Source organism: Cherax quadricarinatus, chromosome 3 (assembly GCF_038502225.1).
Source record: "Cherax quadricarinatus isolate ZL_2023a chromosome 3, ASM3850222v1, whole genome shotgun sequence".
NCBI classification, from domain to species: domain Eukaryota; kingdom Metazoa; phylum Arthropoda; class Malacostraca; order Decapoda; family Parastacidae; genus Cherax; species Cherax quadricarinatus.
Window position 1 is genome coordinate 17,375,029 of NC_091294.1, and position 17,882 is coordinate 17,392,910.

Sequence of the window (17,882 nt, forward strand, 5' to 3'; positions counted from 1 at the left end):
CTACTGTGCTTATGGGAGATTCTAAAGAAAAATTGCAAAGGTTAGTGGATGAGTTTGGGAATGTGTGTAAAGGTAGAAAGTTGAAAGTGAACATAGAAAAGAGTAAGGTGATGAGGGTGTCAAATGATTTAGATAAAGAAAAATTGGATATCAAATTGGGGAGGAGTATGGAAGAAGTGAATGTTTTCAGATACTTGGGAGTTGACGTGTCGGCGGATGGATTTATGAAGGATGAGGTTAATCATAGAATTGATGAGGGAAAAAAGGTGAGTGGTGTGTTGAGGTATATGTGGAGTCAAAAAAACGTTATCTATGGAGGGAAAGAAGGGAATGTATGAAAGTATAGTAGTACCAACACTCTTATATGGATGTGAAGCTTGGGTGGTAAATGCAGCAGCGAGGAGACGGTTGGAGGCAGTGGAGATGTCCTGTCTAAGGGCAATGTGTGGTGTAAATATTATGCAGAAAATTCGGAGTGTGGAAATTAGGAGAAGGTGTGGAGTTAATAAAAGCATTAGTCAGAGGGCAGAAGAGGGGTTGTTGAGGTGGTTTGGTCATTTAGAGAGAAGGGATCAAAGTAGAATGACATGGAAAGCATATAAATCTATAGGGGAAGGAAAGAGGGGTAGGGGTCGTCCTCGAAAGGGTTGGAAAGAGGGGGTAAAGGAGGTTTTGTGGGCGAGGGGCTTGGACTTCCAGCAAGCGTGCATGAGCGTGTTAGATAGGAGTGAATGGAGACGAATGATACTTGGGACCTGACGATCTGTTGGAGTGTGAGCAGGGTAATATTTAGTGAAGGGATTCAGGGAAACCGGTTATTTTCTTATAGTCGGACTTGAGTCCTGGAAATGGGAAGTACAATGCCTGCACTTTAAAGGAGGGGTTTGGGATATTGGCAGTTTGGAGGGATATGTTGTGTATCTTTATACGTATATGCTTCTAAACTGTTGTATTCTGAGCACCTCTGCAAAAGCAGTGATAATGTGTGAGTGTGGTGAAAGTGTTGAATGATGAAAGTATTTTCTTTTTGGGGATTTTCTTTCTTTTTTGGGTCACCCTGCCTCGGTGGGAGACGACCAACTTGTTGAAAAAAAAATATATATATATATATATATATATATATATATATATATATATATATATATATATATATATATATATTTATTTATTTATTTATTTTAAGCATTTTCCTCTTCCCTTCCAGGAGCCATACTAATGTGTCAGTAAAAGATATATCTTTATGTCATTGTTCACAGATTATTTCCTGCAGTGTGACACCAGTTTGCTAGCACTATGTATATTGTATATTAATTTAAGGTTGTGAAACAAATCCTATAAAAAAGTTTTATTCATAAATAGGGTAATTTACCAAGAAAAAAAAATGCAGTTAGAGAATAAATACCAACAAAAACAAGATAGGAAGATGATTTAACAAACTATATTGAAAATAAGTGAAAAAACCCTATTAATGATATCTGTACAAATATATACACATTATATAAAATTGCATTCTTACATGACTATCAATAACTTAGTGTTTTGTTGCATACAAACAAAGCTAATGCCTTGAGGAATTATGTTGTTTATCAATTAAACAGTCATAAATACAATGGGTATTCGTCACCAACCTGAAAATTGGCATCACAAGAGGAGAGAGACATCCTCAACAATAAAGTGTCATATACAGGTACAGTACTGATAATTTCAGAAATGGACTTAATACATAACCAGCAGACATTCAGAGATCAGTATCAATTTTTATAAGAAATTTATACACACAATGAGTTGGGACATTCCATCACTGAAAAATATCCACATTCAATTACAAACTCCACATGCTGAGTAATGCATGTAATGTTTACCTCATACACTAATAATTAAGTCACTAGTTACTAGTGACTAGCTAACAATATGATACATATAAGAATTAACATGCACATGTACAATTCAATGGGTTGAATTACAAATGCCCTACAAATTATTACCTGTAAGTAATATATTCTGGACACAAAATTGGAGAGAGAGAGAGAGAGAGTGAGAGAGATTAAAAGCAATTTAAGAAATCTAATTAAGTGATTACAATTTTCTTGTATAAAGAGCAATTATTAATTATACTTTTTCATTGGACTATCAATACATATTTTTTGTAGTATGAGCATAAAAAAGATTCTTAGAAATAAAATTTATCAGTAACATCAATGCTGATGTAATTCTTCAGTAACCAGAATTGTACTTCTAAAATTTCAGTTTGTACACTTAAGCAACAAACCAAGTTTGTATTTTTATTGTAACTGGCAAACACTAAGAATACAAGGGCCATTTGTTGCTAAGGAATGAGAACCATTCAGGTTTGATCCATTTAAGGGGAAAACAAGTCCAGTTACTTAGATTAAGAGCCCCTTGCATTCATCAAGGCACCTTACTAACAGGTCTGTAGTTTTATCTTTCCATACAGACACGATGAATGAACATTACTGCATGGATGCAAAATAGAATTTTCATTTAAAAAGTTACAATATATGTTTAATCTGGGATTGTTGAAAATATTGTATATTCATAATCATGAATGAAGATGCCAAAGCAATATTACTATATAAATTTAATTATTAAAAACTTATTACAGTATACTGTATTTTTGAATTATGAAAAATAAAAAAAGCCAATTTTATGGACTTGCCAGTCAAATTATAGTATGTACCATAATAGTCATAATAAATATTTATAAAATTACATGGTTACTGAACTTCCATATGCATTTAGTACTTTTTTGTATAAATTATATTGTAAAAATAAAAATAATAAAGACTTACTGAATATCAAGGGAGCCAACATTTTTTCTGCCCATACAATGAGTGGTCATCAATGATGACCAACAAAAAGATGAAAACTAATTCATTTTATATAGAAACTTTTTTTTTTTTTTTTTTTGCAGAACTTAATGAGAATTATATTGCAAGTGCACATTTACTGATTTTTCATGTCTTGATAAAGCAACATATTCCATATAATTGTTAAATTTGAACTAATAGAATTACTGCAGGATATACAGTATGTTCTTTAAAATCACCTTTGTGTATTCCGTACTTCACATGCTTCCACTTCACATCTTAAGCAGGAGTGTAGCAAAGAGTGTTAGGATAAGACTTAATGGCTGGGCGAGGGCACTGCAGGTGGCGCCACTGTGTATGGAACCTGCTACTCGAGGTACTATGTTGGAGTCTAAATCATCATTTGACCCAGCTGAGGGGAAAGGTGATCACAAAAGTTAACATCATATGACATATTTCCATTAACATTACATACTTTTAACAAGCAACAATAAATTATCTTTGTTATTGGCTGTTAGGATTGTTACCAAGCAGCTGCTGAAATTGTTAGGTCTAGCTTGTATGAATTACAGGGTGTTGTCAACCTCTGAATTATGTCTAGATAAAAAGTTCCAAGTAAAACCATTAGCACCACTATAATAACACTAAAACTACCAACTTTATTATGGTGTGTGTTCAATGTTATTTATTCAGATAGTCTACAGAGACTTTTCCCAGAGTAATACAGTATACTGAAAAGCTCTACAGTGTATATCTCGGTTATAATATGCTAATTTATTAGTAGAGGCAGGGTAAATAAAGGTTAATAAATGTTTCTTGTTCTGTGTAAAAATGTGACTTGTTAGATCATAAAAAAAATGTATAATTTCTCATGGTAACCAGGCAACTTGCATCACTGAAGCAGAAGCAAGCAGAGAATGAGTAGAACATAACTAGGAGAGCTGCTGCTGGCAAAAATGGCATGCCCATCTCACAAGGCATGGGATGGAAGTGGTTGATTGCTGTAACCATCACGCCCACAGCAGTTGCACTATCGGGCGATGCCTGATTCTTGTTCAGAATCTGTCACACAAGACGACATGGTTACCTCACACCGCACTATTGACTCCACCACGTACAGGCCATGATACAGGCAAGTTGATCAAACATGCAAGCCACATGATTGCTGCAGTACCACTTGAAGTACTTGGGAGATGCAGGTTCTGGTGCATATGCAGAAGGCTGATTTACCTCCTAGCCCAAGTGGGATAACCTTCCTGTAGGGGGAAGGCCCACATCACCACTCAAGAGAGGCTCTCAAACAATAAAACATGCAATACACAATAAATATGTAGTTGACAGCCAAACTTTACTATCTGCAAGAACAAAATAGTCAACACTGTACCATTATCTCAAACTTTTATGAAAACTAGGATAAATCTGTATGCAATACTTCTAAAAATAATATTTAATCACAAAATATATTGTACATTACTCAAAGTTACCCATACTTATTGAACAAAACTTAAAGAGTAAATATACTAGGAGATTAACACACAACACTGGAAAAAAAAAAAAAACTACATTTTGTTAGATGCTATTATACACTACTGTATTGTGCAATACTATAAGGAACAGCCATGTGATTATTCAGCTTTGATATGCATGTAGAAGTACTACTTGCCTGGGAGTTTAGATTAGTACTCCCACATCATGCTACAACACAGCAATCAACATACTTGGATGCACACATTGTAAGTTTGAGAGCCTCTTCATAATTGTTGAAAACTAAACTAGAATTGGGCCAATATGTAAATACAATTTTGTAAAGGTAGAGGTAAATGGCACCAAGCCAACAAGTGGTGAAAGGCACAACTGCAGAGAGGAACTATATTAAGATGTTTTGCCTGTGGACAGGTTTCTTCAGTCAGTGAAGATGTCTGTCAACAGGCAAAACATCTTAAAGTACCTCTGCAATTGTGCCCTTTGTGCCTTTTTCACCAAAATTTTTATAAAACTGGGATGTAAGACAAACAAAAAAAAAAAAAAGCATATATGAAGCTGCTTTAATTTTTTTTTTTTTTTTTTTGAGCAAAGCATCAATAGCAATTTGATTCATGGAGCCAAATTTTCAAAGAAATGACAACCTGTTCAAGAATGGTATGAATAAATAGTGTCTTCCACAGAATTAAGAGAATTCTTGTACAATATGCTATCTACAGAAGAATTTCTATACTAAATGTGCAACGGATGCAAGTCACCACCTCAAGAGTGCAAAAACATAAGTTCAGAGGAAGAATTTTAAAGAATGCCATTATAATTAGTAATTCTGATACTTGAACCACAGTACATACATGTATACTGTAGATGATCCAATTGTAAGAAAAAAAAAAAACCAAAACAGGCAGAAAGCAAGATGATAAAAAAAGGCAGTCACATTTACAAGATTTAAAATTTATGACTAGTACATTATAAAATTAGGCAAAAATTAAGACCTGGATACATACTAAAATTACTGATTAAGGTGAAAAATTTATGTATCCCCATACCCTTACCCTTTCCCTAAATTTTCAAGATTATACCGTACAACTAATTCATGAAGAGGATGGAAGTTTGCAGGTGCACACTGCCAATCAACTCTAAGCAGAGCACATACTGTTAACCTACTGAATGTAGGATATATGCTGCCTACTAACTGGACATTCAGCATGCACTGCTTGCCTGGATATAGGGGACAATGCTTATCCATTGGATGTGGAGTATATACACTACTTCCTCACCATAGATATGATAGTAATTGTAACAAAATTTCATACGAAGTCCATTTGACTGGGATACACCCCACACAATTTCTGCATTATTTCAGTATATAAGTACGTACAGGGGTATGGACGATGTGTTGATATCCAATTTTCATAGAATGTGTAAATTTTTCATCACGCTACAGTATATTTCTTTCCTTTCTGCTTTTCAAACTGGGATTGCTATGTTGGTAACATCTATTGGGTGGGAGGGGATGTTGAATGCTCTACTAGTTGTCAATCAGCATTACACTGCAGTAGCAGCAGCCCATTACTAGACTATGCAATTATTCTTAACTCAGTGATGTGTTTCATGCACAAGCATTCAAGCTTTATACGACCCTATGTACAGGTCTCCCTCAACATTCACGTTTTCATCTTTCGCGGGCTTCACACATTCGCGAATTCCCAACCGCCAAATTCCCAGCCGCCAAATCATATTCAAGTTTCCCGCCACCTGCGAGTCCCTACTACCCTCCCTCCGACCCCCGTAACTGGCAGCCAGCCCTCCCACCACTCAGTGTGGTGAGTGTTTTGTTTGTTCATTATTTGCTATTAAACTACAGTATAAATAATGTAAACACATTCATGACTGCATATTGGAATGGCTATTTGGACAGGTATTGGACGGTGACATCATGTGTTTACTCTTGAACACAGCAAAGAATCAAACATTTCTGCTACTGCTAATAATAACAATAGTAATAATAATAATAATAATAATAATAATAATAATAATAATAATAATAATAATAATAATAATAATAATAATACGATATAATTGAAGAAGGAAATTGTACAAAAGTACGAGGGAGTGGTTGACACATCATCAGTGTGGCTTTGTTTATGCTGGAGTGAACATTAGTCTCCCTGCTCTTCCAAACATTTCACAATAATTCATTGTTTGGTGCTTGTAGATTGAGTGTGACTGGAGTGGTTGAGGCAGTGGTAGAGGTGATAGAGGCAGTGGTAGAGGCAGTGATAGAGGCAGTGGTAGAGGCAGTGGTAGAGGCAGCGATAGAGGCAGCGATAGAGGCAGCGATAGAGGCAGCGATAGAGGCAGCGATAGAGGCAGCGATAGAGGCAGTGGTAGAGGCAGTGGTAGAGGCAGTGGTAGAGGCAGTGATATTTACTAACATATATGTTATAAATAATAATAGTACACTGCCTCTATCACTGCCTCTACCACTGCCTCAACCGCTGAATTATTGTGAAATGTTTGGAAGAGCAGGGAGACTAATGTTCACTCCAGCATAAACAAAGCCACACTGACGATGTGTCAACCACTCCCTCGTATTTTTGTACAATTTCCTTCTTCAATTATATCGTATTATTATTATTATTATTATTATTATTATTATTACTACTACTACTACTACTATTGTTATTATTAGCAGTAGCAGAAATGTTTGATTCTTTGCTGTGTTCAAGAGTAAACACATGATGTCACCGTCCAATACCTGTTCAAATAGCCATTCCAATATACAGTCATGAATGTGTTTACATTATTTATACTGTAGTTTAATAGCAAATAATGAACAAACAAAACACTCACCACACTGAGTGGTGGGAGGGCTGGCTGCCAGTTGTGGGGGTCGGAGGGAGGGTAGTAGGGACTGGCATTGGTTGAGGAAGTGGTGGAGGCAGTGGTGGAGTCTGTGGTATTTAATAACATACATGTTATTAAAGCATAACATGTATATATTTAGTACAACTTACGACGTTTTCATGTATTTTATGATTGTTCATGGTTCAACAAGTTAAGCAGTATTGTATTTATTTCCCTACAATATATTGGGGCACCAAACACTCACGGTTTTTCAACATTCACGAGGCTCTTGATCCCCTAACCCTCGCGAATGTTGAGGGACACCTGTACACAGTAATGGACTATGGAGGGAGGTAGAGTGGGTAGTTGGTAAAGACTAAGTGTAGTAGATACAGGAAGACTTTTTGGTGTGACAATAACTAGAATGGACAATTTTGTATCCAATGAACTTTGTCATTTGTGCACTCAGATCTCTTAATTGGCTATTTGAATTTTTGCACCCATCACAATAAAAATATTTATGGTAATAGATTTTGAGGAATCTGTAATAGTATCACGATGCTGTATGATCCTTTTGGATTTAGCACTTAGTTCTGATTGTAATAATAATAGTAACTAATTGGCACAGATGTGTTATGTTTTCTGTTAATTTGTGATCATACAACCAATTGTTATCTCTTCTATTATTTTATCAAAGCACTTAGTAATAGAATAACTAAAGGCATTAAGCATTTACACAGCATGCATTGTGCTCATAAGTATTAGTAAGCATTCTAGCAGTAAATTTACTTTGAAACACTAGTAAATTAAAACTAATAACATCACAACACAACTATATAATACATATATAGCAATATGATTACAGAAATATTAACACTGTATAAAAGGTATAAGTTTTGAATGGACAAAGAAAATAGTGCAAGCTGGTACATGACAAACAAGAAACACACACACAGTACTAAACATATAGAATAATTCAACAAAATATTGGACTCATACACTTCAACATACAAGCTAAGTTTTCAGTCACTATTGTATACTGTCAACTGGTCCACTACATATAACAATTAAGTTTTCACATAGATATTTCAAACGAAATTTAGTCTTCAGTGCCATAAAAAATTAATCTGTGAAGGGATGTTTATGGCAAAGTAGTTATGAGAGGCAAAGCACACACTATAGTTTCAAATTATGGCTTATGATAAAATGTTGGTCTACGGAAGGTTCTTTGATGTAAGGAAATTGACCTGTTCTCCATTCCTTGATTAAACCCAACTGCCCTTATAAGTTTAGTGCTTCCCCATAAAAATAATAATAATAACTTAATAATTTTTAAAACTGCCTATCTCCCACCTAAGTAGGTGACCCAAAAGAGAAAACATTCATCATCACTCAGTCAAATAGCTGTCTTGCCAGAAATGTGCAGACATCACAATTCACATAACCCTCTATACTATAATATCCCTATCCCTCCTTCAGAGTGTACGCACTGTGCTGTCCACTTCCAGTTAACCACTTTGCCCGAATCCCTTCATAAACATTACCTTGCTCACATGCTAACAGCACATACATAGTCTTAAAAATCACCTCTCCATTCATTCCAATCACATACACTCACCCAAGCCTGCTAGATACTCAAGTCCCTAGCACTCAAAACCTCCATTCCCCCTCCCTCTAACCCTTCCTAGGATGACCCCTACACCACCTTCCCTCCACCCCAGAATTATACACCCTCGGCCTTCGTATTCTACTCTATTTTCTCTAAATGCCCAACCAACTCAACAACCCCTCCTCAGCCCTCTTGAATTATACCTTCAGTAACCCCACATCTAATTTCTAATAGGAACATCAGAAAGAAGGAGAACTGCAGCAAGACTGCTGGCTCATGCTAGGCAGGTTCAACTCTCACCCACTCATGTACTTGTCTAACCTATTTTTAAAGGCTACCCAAGGTTTTCACTTCAGTGATGCTGCTTGGGAGTTTGTTTCAATAATCTACAACTTTATTACCAACTCTATTTACAACCATGGGTTGTGAATGTTATAGTTGAGGAGGCTGGAGATGTCATGTCTGATAGCAGTGTGTGGTGTAAATATTATGCAGAGAATTCATAGCTAAAAGAATAAAGATTTTATTTTTTTGCAAAGGTTACAATGTGTAATTACAATTTTGATTTAAATACAAAGAAAGCCACTATCATGCTGGGCAGTGGTGGCTCGTCCAAAGGAGCTGCAGAGCTGCAGTCCCCCCAGATGCTTACTGCCAGATGTATGATTTCATCAACGTTATGCTCAAATAATTTGCAGTTGACAAATATATTACAGGAAAAATCTGTTGTATGTTGTTTTTCAATGTATTAATAAGCTATTTTTTTTTTTTGTTGAAACGAGATAAAAAATTATTAAAAATAGAAGTTTGATGCGGTACAATAGTATAGGTATTACTGGCGCTATGAGTCACCACTGATGCCGGGGCATTTCAGGTAGACTAATCCTAGTCTGCCCAAAATACCCCAGCATTTAGTAACTCTGCAGATGTGCAGTTACTAAAAGTATTATCCAGAGGATAATACTTTTAGTGAAGAGATTGTTGAGGTGGTATGGACATTTAGAGAGGATGCAGCAAAATAGGATGACTTGGAGGATGTATAAATTTGTAGTGGAGGGAAGGAGGGGCAGCAGTCGGTCAATAAAGGTTGAAGGGAGGGGGTAAAGCAGGTTTTGTGTACGATGGGCTTGGACATCCAGCAGTGTGTGTGTGTGTGTGTGTGTGTGTGTGTGTGTGTGTGTGTGTGTGTGTGTGTGTGTGTGTGTGTGTGTGTGTGTGTGTGTGTGTGTGTGTGTGTGAGAGAGAGAGAGAGAGAGAGAGAGAGAGAGAGAGAGAGAGAGAGAGAGAGAGAGAGAGAGAGAGAGAGAGAGAGAGAGAGAGAGAGAGAGAGAGAAGAGAGAGAGAGAGAGAGAAGAGAGAGAGAGAGAGAAGAGAGAGAGAGAGAAGAGAGAGAGAGAGAAGAGAGAGAGAGAGAAGAGAGAGAGAGAAGAGAGAGAGAGAAGAGAGAGAGAGAAGAGAGAGATAGTGGAGGCAAATGATTTTTGGGACTCGACAAGCTGTTGGAGTGTAAAGGGATTCGGTGGAAACTGGTTAGCCAGACTTGAGTACTGGAGGTGGAAAGTACAGTGCCTGCACTCTAAAGGAAGGGTGGGGATGTTTTAAGTTTGGAGGGGCATCTGAACTGTAGTATCAGCATGCCCCTGGCAAGACAGTGAAAGTGAATGATGGTGAAAGTGTTTCTTCTTTTGGATCACCCTACCTCGGTAGGAGATGGCCAGTGGGTTACAAAAAAAAAAATATGGATATGTATTTCTTTTGGCTAAATTATGTAATCAGAGAAATACAGTCAAAATCAATACATCACAAAGACCACACTGAGTACTATCACCTGCAGTTTATTTCCCCTCTCACTCATAATCATCTCAATTTTTTTTTTTTTTCTTTCTCTCTCCAGTGAAAATTTTTTTTGTATGAAATATCTCTGCCAAAGCTTAATTTCTTCTAGTGATTCACTTGTAATCTCCACATATTACACTACACATCTCAAATTCATACAGAATACACACTGTTATGATATTTAAGCAGAACTTGGCAATTTGGCTTACTCACATGACTGTTTAGTAAACAAGCCTAATCTACATTCCTATATCCTATCACTCCAAAATTCCATTTGAACAATATAAAATATATTAAGTGATGTTAAATATTGTAATAACTAAAATCAGGCTAACTTTGGAGAGGACAGGTGGAATTATGTTACTGCATATTATGTGCAGTGAAAAATCATAATGTAACATGATTGTAAATAACTGATGACTGGCCAAACCATGGTAAGGGTGGGGTTAGAACCCCAGTGCATAAAGCACTAGCCTAGAGGCTTACAACTCATTTGCCATGGGTTCTAACCCCATCCATACAATGTATTGTTTGCAATTGTGTTTTTATGATTTCGTGAGTCAACTCAGGACTGGCTTGCCATGGGTTCGAACACTGAATTTATATCATGAAAATTTTCCCATGGCCAGGGTAGGCTGATAAGTCGTTATTGATGCTAAAAATAAATTGCATACCATATTAATTTATGGTAGTAGGTTGGTAGACAGCAACCACCCAGGGAGGTACTACCGTCCTACCAAGTGAGTGCAAAGCGAATGCCTGTAATTGTTTTACATGATGGTAGGATTGCTGGTGTCTTGTCTGTCTCATAAATATGCAATATTACAGGTACGTCTTGCTACTTCTACTTACACTTAGGTCACGCTACACATACATGTACACGTTTATTTATACACACTCATCTGAATTTTCTTTGATTTTATCTTAATAGTTCTTCTTATTACTTTTCCTTTTATATCCATGGGGAAGTGGAATAAGAATCTTTCCTCCATAAGCCATGCGTGTTGTAAAAGTCAACTAAAATGCCGGGAACAATGGGCTAGTAACCCCTTTTCCTGTAATAATTACTAAAAAGAATAAGAAAATTGCCAAAGTGGGATGTCTGAATGTGCGTGGATGTTGTGCGAATGATCAGAGAGATGATTGTGGTTGTTATGACTGAAAAGAAGCTGGATGTCCTGGCTTTAAGTGAAATAAAGCTGAAGGGGGTGGGAGAGTTTCAGTGGGGATGAATAAATGGGATTAGGTCAGGGGTTTCGAATAGAGTTAGAGCTAAAAAAGGAGTAACAATAATGTTGAAGGATAAGTTATGGCAGGAAAAGACTATAAATGTATTAATTCAAGGATTATGCAGAGTAAAATAAAGGTTGGATGTGAAAAGTGGGTTATAGTAAGCATATATGCACCTCGAGAAGAGAGAAGTGTAGAGGAGACAGAGAGAGTTTGGGAAATGTCGAGTGAATGCGTGGGGAGTTTTGAACCAAGTGTGAGAGTACTTGTGGTTGGGGATTTCAATGCTAAAGTGGGTAAAAAATGTTGTGGAGGGAGTAGTAGGTAAATTTGGGGTGCCAGGAGTAAATGTAAATGGGGAGCCTTTAATTTAGCTATGTGTATCTGTAGGGGAAGGAAGGAGGGGTAGGGGTCGTCCTTGAAAAGGTTGGAAGGGGTAAGGGAGGTTTTGTGGGCGAGGGGCTTGGACTTCCAGCAGGGGTGCGTGAGCGTGTTCGATAGGAGTGAATGGAGACGAATGGTATTTGGGACCTGACGATCTGTTGGAGTTTGAGCAGGGTAATATTTAGTGAAGGGATTCAGGGAAACTCCGGTTATTTTTATATAGCCAGACTTGAGTCCTGGAAATGGGAAGTACAATGCCTGCACTCTAAAGGAGGGGTTCGGGATATTGGCAGTTTGGAAGGATATGTTGGGTATCTATATACGTATATGCTTCTAACCTGTTGTGTTCTGAGCACCTCTGCAAAAACAGTGATTATGTGTGAGTGAGGTGAAAGAGTTGAATGATGAAAGTATTTTCTTTTTTGGGGATTTTCTTTCTTTTTGGGTCACCCTGCCTCGGTGGGAGGCGGCCGACTTGTTAAAAAAAAAAATAAATGTGTAGAAAGAGGTTTGGTAATAAGTAATACATATTTTATGAAAAAGAGGATAAATAAATATACAAGGTATGATATAGCACGTAATGAAAGTAGTTTGTTAGATTATGTATTGGTGGATAAAAGGTTCATGGGTAGGCTCTAGGATGTACACGTTTATAGAGGGGCAACTGATATCGGATCATTATCTAGTTGTAGCTACAGTTAGAATAAGAGGTAGATGGGACAAGAGGAAAATGGCAGCAACAAGTAAGAGGGAGGTGAAAGTGTATAAATTAAGGGAGGAGGAAATTCGGTTGATATATAAGCAACTATTGGCAGAAAGGTGGGCTGGTGCAAGTATGAGTAGTGGGGAGGGTTGAAGAGGGTTCAAATAGTTTTAAAAATGCAGTACATGTATTAGAATGTGGGGCAGAAGTTTGTGGTTATATGAGGGTGGGTGCAGGAGGAAAGAGGAAAGATTGGTGGAATGATGAAGTAAAAGGTGTGATAAAAGAGAAAAAGGTAGCTTATGAGGGGTTTTTACAAAGCAGAAGTGTTATAAGTAGAGTAGAGTATATGGAGAGTAAAAGAAAGGTAAAGAGAGTGGTGAGAGAGTGCAAAAGGAGAGCAGATGATAGAGTGGGAGAGGCTCTGTCAAGAAATTTTAATGAAAATAAGAAAAAATTTTGGAGTTAAACAAGATAAGAAAGCCTAGGGAACGAATGGATTTGTCAGTTAATAACAGGAGGGGAGTTAGTAGATGGGGAGATGGAGGTATTGGGTAGATGGCAAGAATATTCTGAGGAACTTAACCCTTTGACTGTCGCGGCCGTATATATACGTTTGTGAGGTACCGTGTTTGACGTATATATACTCATAAATTCTAGCGGCTTCAAATCAGGCAGGAGAAAGCTAGTAGGCCCACATGTGAGAGAATGGGTCTGTGTGGTCAGTGTGCACCACATAAAAAAAATCCTGGAGCACGCAGTGCATAATGAGAAAAAAAAAACTCCGACCGTTTTTTTTAATTAAAATGCCGACTTTGTGGTCTATTTTCGTATAGTATTTGTGGTTGTATTCTCGTTTTCATGGTCTCATTTGATAGAATGGAAACTATATTATAGAAATGGAGGTGATTTTGATTAATTTTACTATAAAAAGAACCTGGAAATGGAGCACAAAGTACAGGAAATGTTTGATTTTTGCCGATGTTCAAAAGTAAACAAATGATGTCATTGTCCAATAAATGTCCAAATAGCCATTCTAATACGCAGTCATGAATGGGTTGATGTAATTTTTACAATTATTACAGTATTGCAGTAGTCTGCATAACAGTAAATCTTCTATTTATTGTTTGAATAAAATTTCAAAATAAAAAGCAAGAGTAATATCACAGGGACCTGGAGACATGACTGATGAACAAAGAAAATCTTATTTTAGAGCCAGGAATGTCTGCATTGTTCATTCTGGACCTTATTTTGAAATTGTCGTATTTTTTAATTTTCGTGAAATTGGCCAAATTGCAAATTTCTGACCATGTTATTGGGTAGTTGAAATCGGTAAATGGGCAGTTTCTTGTGCTCAATCGATAGAAAAAATAGAGTTCTGAAGAAATAGTTATGAGTTTGGTTGACTGGAATAACGGAATTAGCCGAAAATAGGGCTCAAAGTGGGCGAAATTGCCGATTTTTAAATATCGCCGAAGTCGCTAACTTCGCGAGAGCGTAATTCCGTCAGTTTTCCATCAAATTTCGTTTTTTTGGTGTCTTTACAATCGGGAAAAGATTCTCTATCATTTCATAAGAAAAAATAATTTTTTTTTTCGAATATTTTGCGACACCAGGAGCAACTTCAGGATTGGGCCCTTCGACAGTCAAAGGGTTAAATGTCGACGAAGAAAGGGAGGCGGTAATTTAATGCACTGGCCAGGGAGGTATACCATCTTTAAGGAGTGAAGAAGAGCAGGATGTGAGTGTGGGAGAGGTGCGTGAGGCATTATGTGGAATAAAAGGGGGGTAAATTAGCTGAACTGATGGGATCATGACAGAAATGTTAAAAGCAGGGGATGATATAGTGTTGGAGTGGTTGGTATTTTTGTTTAATAAATGTATGAAAGAGGGGAAGGTACCTAGGGATTGGCAGAGAGCGTGTATAGTCCCTTTATATAAAGGGAAGGGGGACAAGAGAGATTGAAAAAATTATAGAGGAATAAGTTTACCGAGTATAATAGAAAAAGTGTACGGTAGGGTTATTATTGAAAGAATTAGAGGTAAGACAGAATGTAGAATTGTGGATGAGCAAGGAGGTTTTAGAGTGGGTAGAGGATGTGTAGATCAAGTGTTTACATTGAAGCATATATGTGAACAGTATTTAGATAAAGGTAGGGAAGTTTTTATGGCATTTATGGATTTAGAAAAGGCATATGATAGAGTGGATAGGGAAGCAATGTGGAAGTTGTGGTAAGTTACTAAATGCTGTAAAGAGTTTTTATGAGGATAGTGAGGCTCAGGTTAGGGTGTGTAGAAGAGGGAGACTACTTCCCGGTAAAAGTAGGTCTTAGACAGGGATGTGTAATGTCACCATGGTTGTTTAATATATTTATGGATGGAGTCTTTAAAAGAAATGCTAGGGTGGTGGGGAGAGAGGTGAGATTTAATTATGGGGAATCAAATACAAAATGGGAAGTGACAGTTACTTTTTGCTGATGATACTGTGCTTACGGGAGATTCTAAAGAAACTGTGCTTATTGGAGATTCTAAAGAAAAATTGCAAAGGTTTGTGGACGAATTTGGGAATGTGTGTAAAGGTAGAAAGTTGAAAGTGAAAATAGAAAAGAGTAAGGTGATGAAGGTATCAAATGATTTAGATAAAGAAAAATTGGATATCAAATTGGAGAGTAGTAGTATGGAAGAAGTGAATGTTTTCAGATATATTTGGGAGTTGACGTGTCACCGGATGGATTTATGAAGGATGAGGGTAATCATAGAATTGATGAAGGAAAAAAGGTGAGTGGTGCATTGAGGTATATGTAGAGACAAAAAATGTTATCTATGGAGGCAAAGAAGGGAATGTATGAAAGTATAGTAGTACCAACACTCTTATATGGGTGTGAAGCTTGGGTTGTAGATGCTGCAGCAAGGAGGCGGTTGGAGGCAGTGGAGATGTCCTGTCTAAGGGAAATGTGTGGTGTAAATATTATTCAGAAAATTTGGAGTGTGGAAATTAGAAGGTGTGGAGTTTTATAAAAGTATTAGTCAGAGGGCTGAAGAGGGGTTGTTGAGGTGGTTTGGTCATTTAGAGAGAATGGATCGAAGTAGAATGACATGGAGAGCATATAAATCTGTAGGGGAAGGAAGGCGGGGTAGGGGTCGTCCTCAAAAAGGTTGGAGGGAGGGGGGTAGAGGAGGTTTTGTGGGAGAGGGGCTTGGACTTTCAGCAAGTGTGCATGAGCGTGTTAGATAGGAGTGAATAGAGACGAATGATATTTGGGACCTGACGAGCTGTTGGAGTGTGAACACCTCTGCAAAAACAGTGATTATGTGTGAGCGAGATAAAAGTGTTGAATGATGATTAAAGTATTTTCTTTCTTTTTGGGTCACCCTGCCTCGGTGGGAGACGGCCGACTTGTTAAAAAAAAAAAATTAATTTATATGAATATATTTATCTTCTAATGTACAAGATAAAAATTTAAGAAAATATATTTTTAAATCAATTTTCTTTCTTTGATCAACTTCACAACATTACACAAATATACTATTATTCATTCATGAAAAAATACTAATTAAAACTTGGCTAACATTAGGTTATACAGTACTAGATTATGTATATTTTAGCACAATTAGTTTGAGTTGATAAGTTATTTCTGGCATAAATTAATTTGCTATCTCAATAAGTACCATATAAACAATGTAGTACCAACTGCTATATATACTGTATAGCAGTTGGGTGTAAGTCTGGGTGTTTCAGGTGCAATTTCGAAAATGGTATGCAATTACTTTGCATTTTGTAACAAAACTAGCTTGGCAACCTAATCTAACTATGATCAAAGTTAGGGGAGTTTCGGTGGGGGGAAATAAATGGGATTAAATCTGGAGTATCTGAGAGAGTTAGAGCAAAGGAAGGGGTAGCAGTAATGTTGAAGGATCAGTTATGGAAAGAGAAAAGAGAATATGAATGTGTAAATTCAAGAATTATGTGGATTAAAGTAAAGGTTGGATGCGAAAAGTGGGTCATAATAAGCGTGTATGCACCTGGAGAAGAGAGGAATGTAGAGGAGAGAGAGAGATTTTGGGAGATGTTAAGTGAATGTATAGGAGCCTTTGAACCAAGTGAGAGAGTAATTGTGGTAGGGGATCTGAATGCTAAAGTAGGAGAAACTTTTAGAGAGGGTGTGGTAGGTAAGTTTAGGGTGCCAGGTGTAAATGAAAATGGGAGCCCTTTGATTGAACTTTGTATAGAAAGGGGTTTGGTTATAGGTAATACATATTTTAAGAAAAAGAGGATAAATAAGTATACAAGATATGATGTAGGGTGAAATGACAGTAGTTTGTTGGATTATGTATTGGTAGATAAAAGACTGTTGAGTAGACTTCAGGATGTACATGTTTATAGAGGGGCCACAGATATATCAGATCACTTTCTAGTTGTAGCTACACAGAGTAAAAGGTAGATGGGATACAAGGAGAATAGAAGCATCAGGGAAGAGAGAGGTGAAGGTTTATAAACTAAAAGAGGAGGCAGTTAGGGTAAGATATAAACAGCTATTGGAGGATAGATGGGCTAATGAGAGCATAGGCAATGGGATCGAAGAGGTATGGGGTAGGTTTAAAAATGTAGTGTTGGAGTGTTCAGCAGAAGTTTGTGGTTACAGGAAGGTGGGTGCGGGAGGGAAGAGGAGCGACTGGTGGAATGATGATGTAAAGAGAGTAGTAAGGGAGAAAAAGTTAGCATATGAGAAGTTTTTACAAAGTAGAAGTGATGCAAGGGGGGAAGAGTATATGGAGAAAAAGAGAGAGGTTAAGAGAGTGGTGAAGCAATGTAAAAAGAGAGCAAATGAGAGAGTGGGTGAGATGTTATCAACAAATTTTGTTGAAAATAAGAAAAAGTTTTGGAGTGAGATTAACAAATTAAGGAAGCCTAGAGAAAAAATGGATTTGTCGGTTAAAAATAGGAGAGGAGAGCTATTAAATG

At 37.0% G+C, this 17,882-nt stretch overlaps 1 protein-coding gene across 3 annotated transcripts in view; it reads right to left on the minus strand.

The window, feature by feature from the left end:
- Positions 1-1,333: 1,333 nt before the first annotated feature.
- Positions 1,334-17,882, minus strand: part of LOC128706577 (Matrix metalloproteinase 1) — a 77,786-nt gene continuing 61,237 nt past the window's right edge. The window contains exon 13 of one of the 3 annotated variants that reach the window (XM_053801516.2): positions 1,334-3,240. In XM_053801516.2, the coding sequence (XP_053657491.1) occupies positions 3,101-3,240 (140 nt within the window). In that variant the 3' untranslated portion in view covers positions 1,334-3,100. Of the gene's footprint in view, positions 3,241-3,719; positions 3,891-3,910; positions 4,085-17,882 lie in introns of those variants that run through there. The other 2 variants (XM_053801517.2, XM_053801518.2) reach the window with 2 other exon arrangements.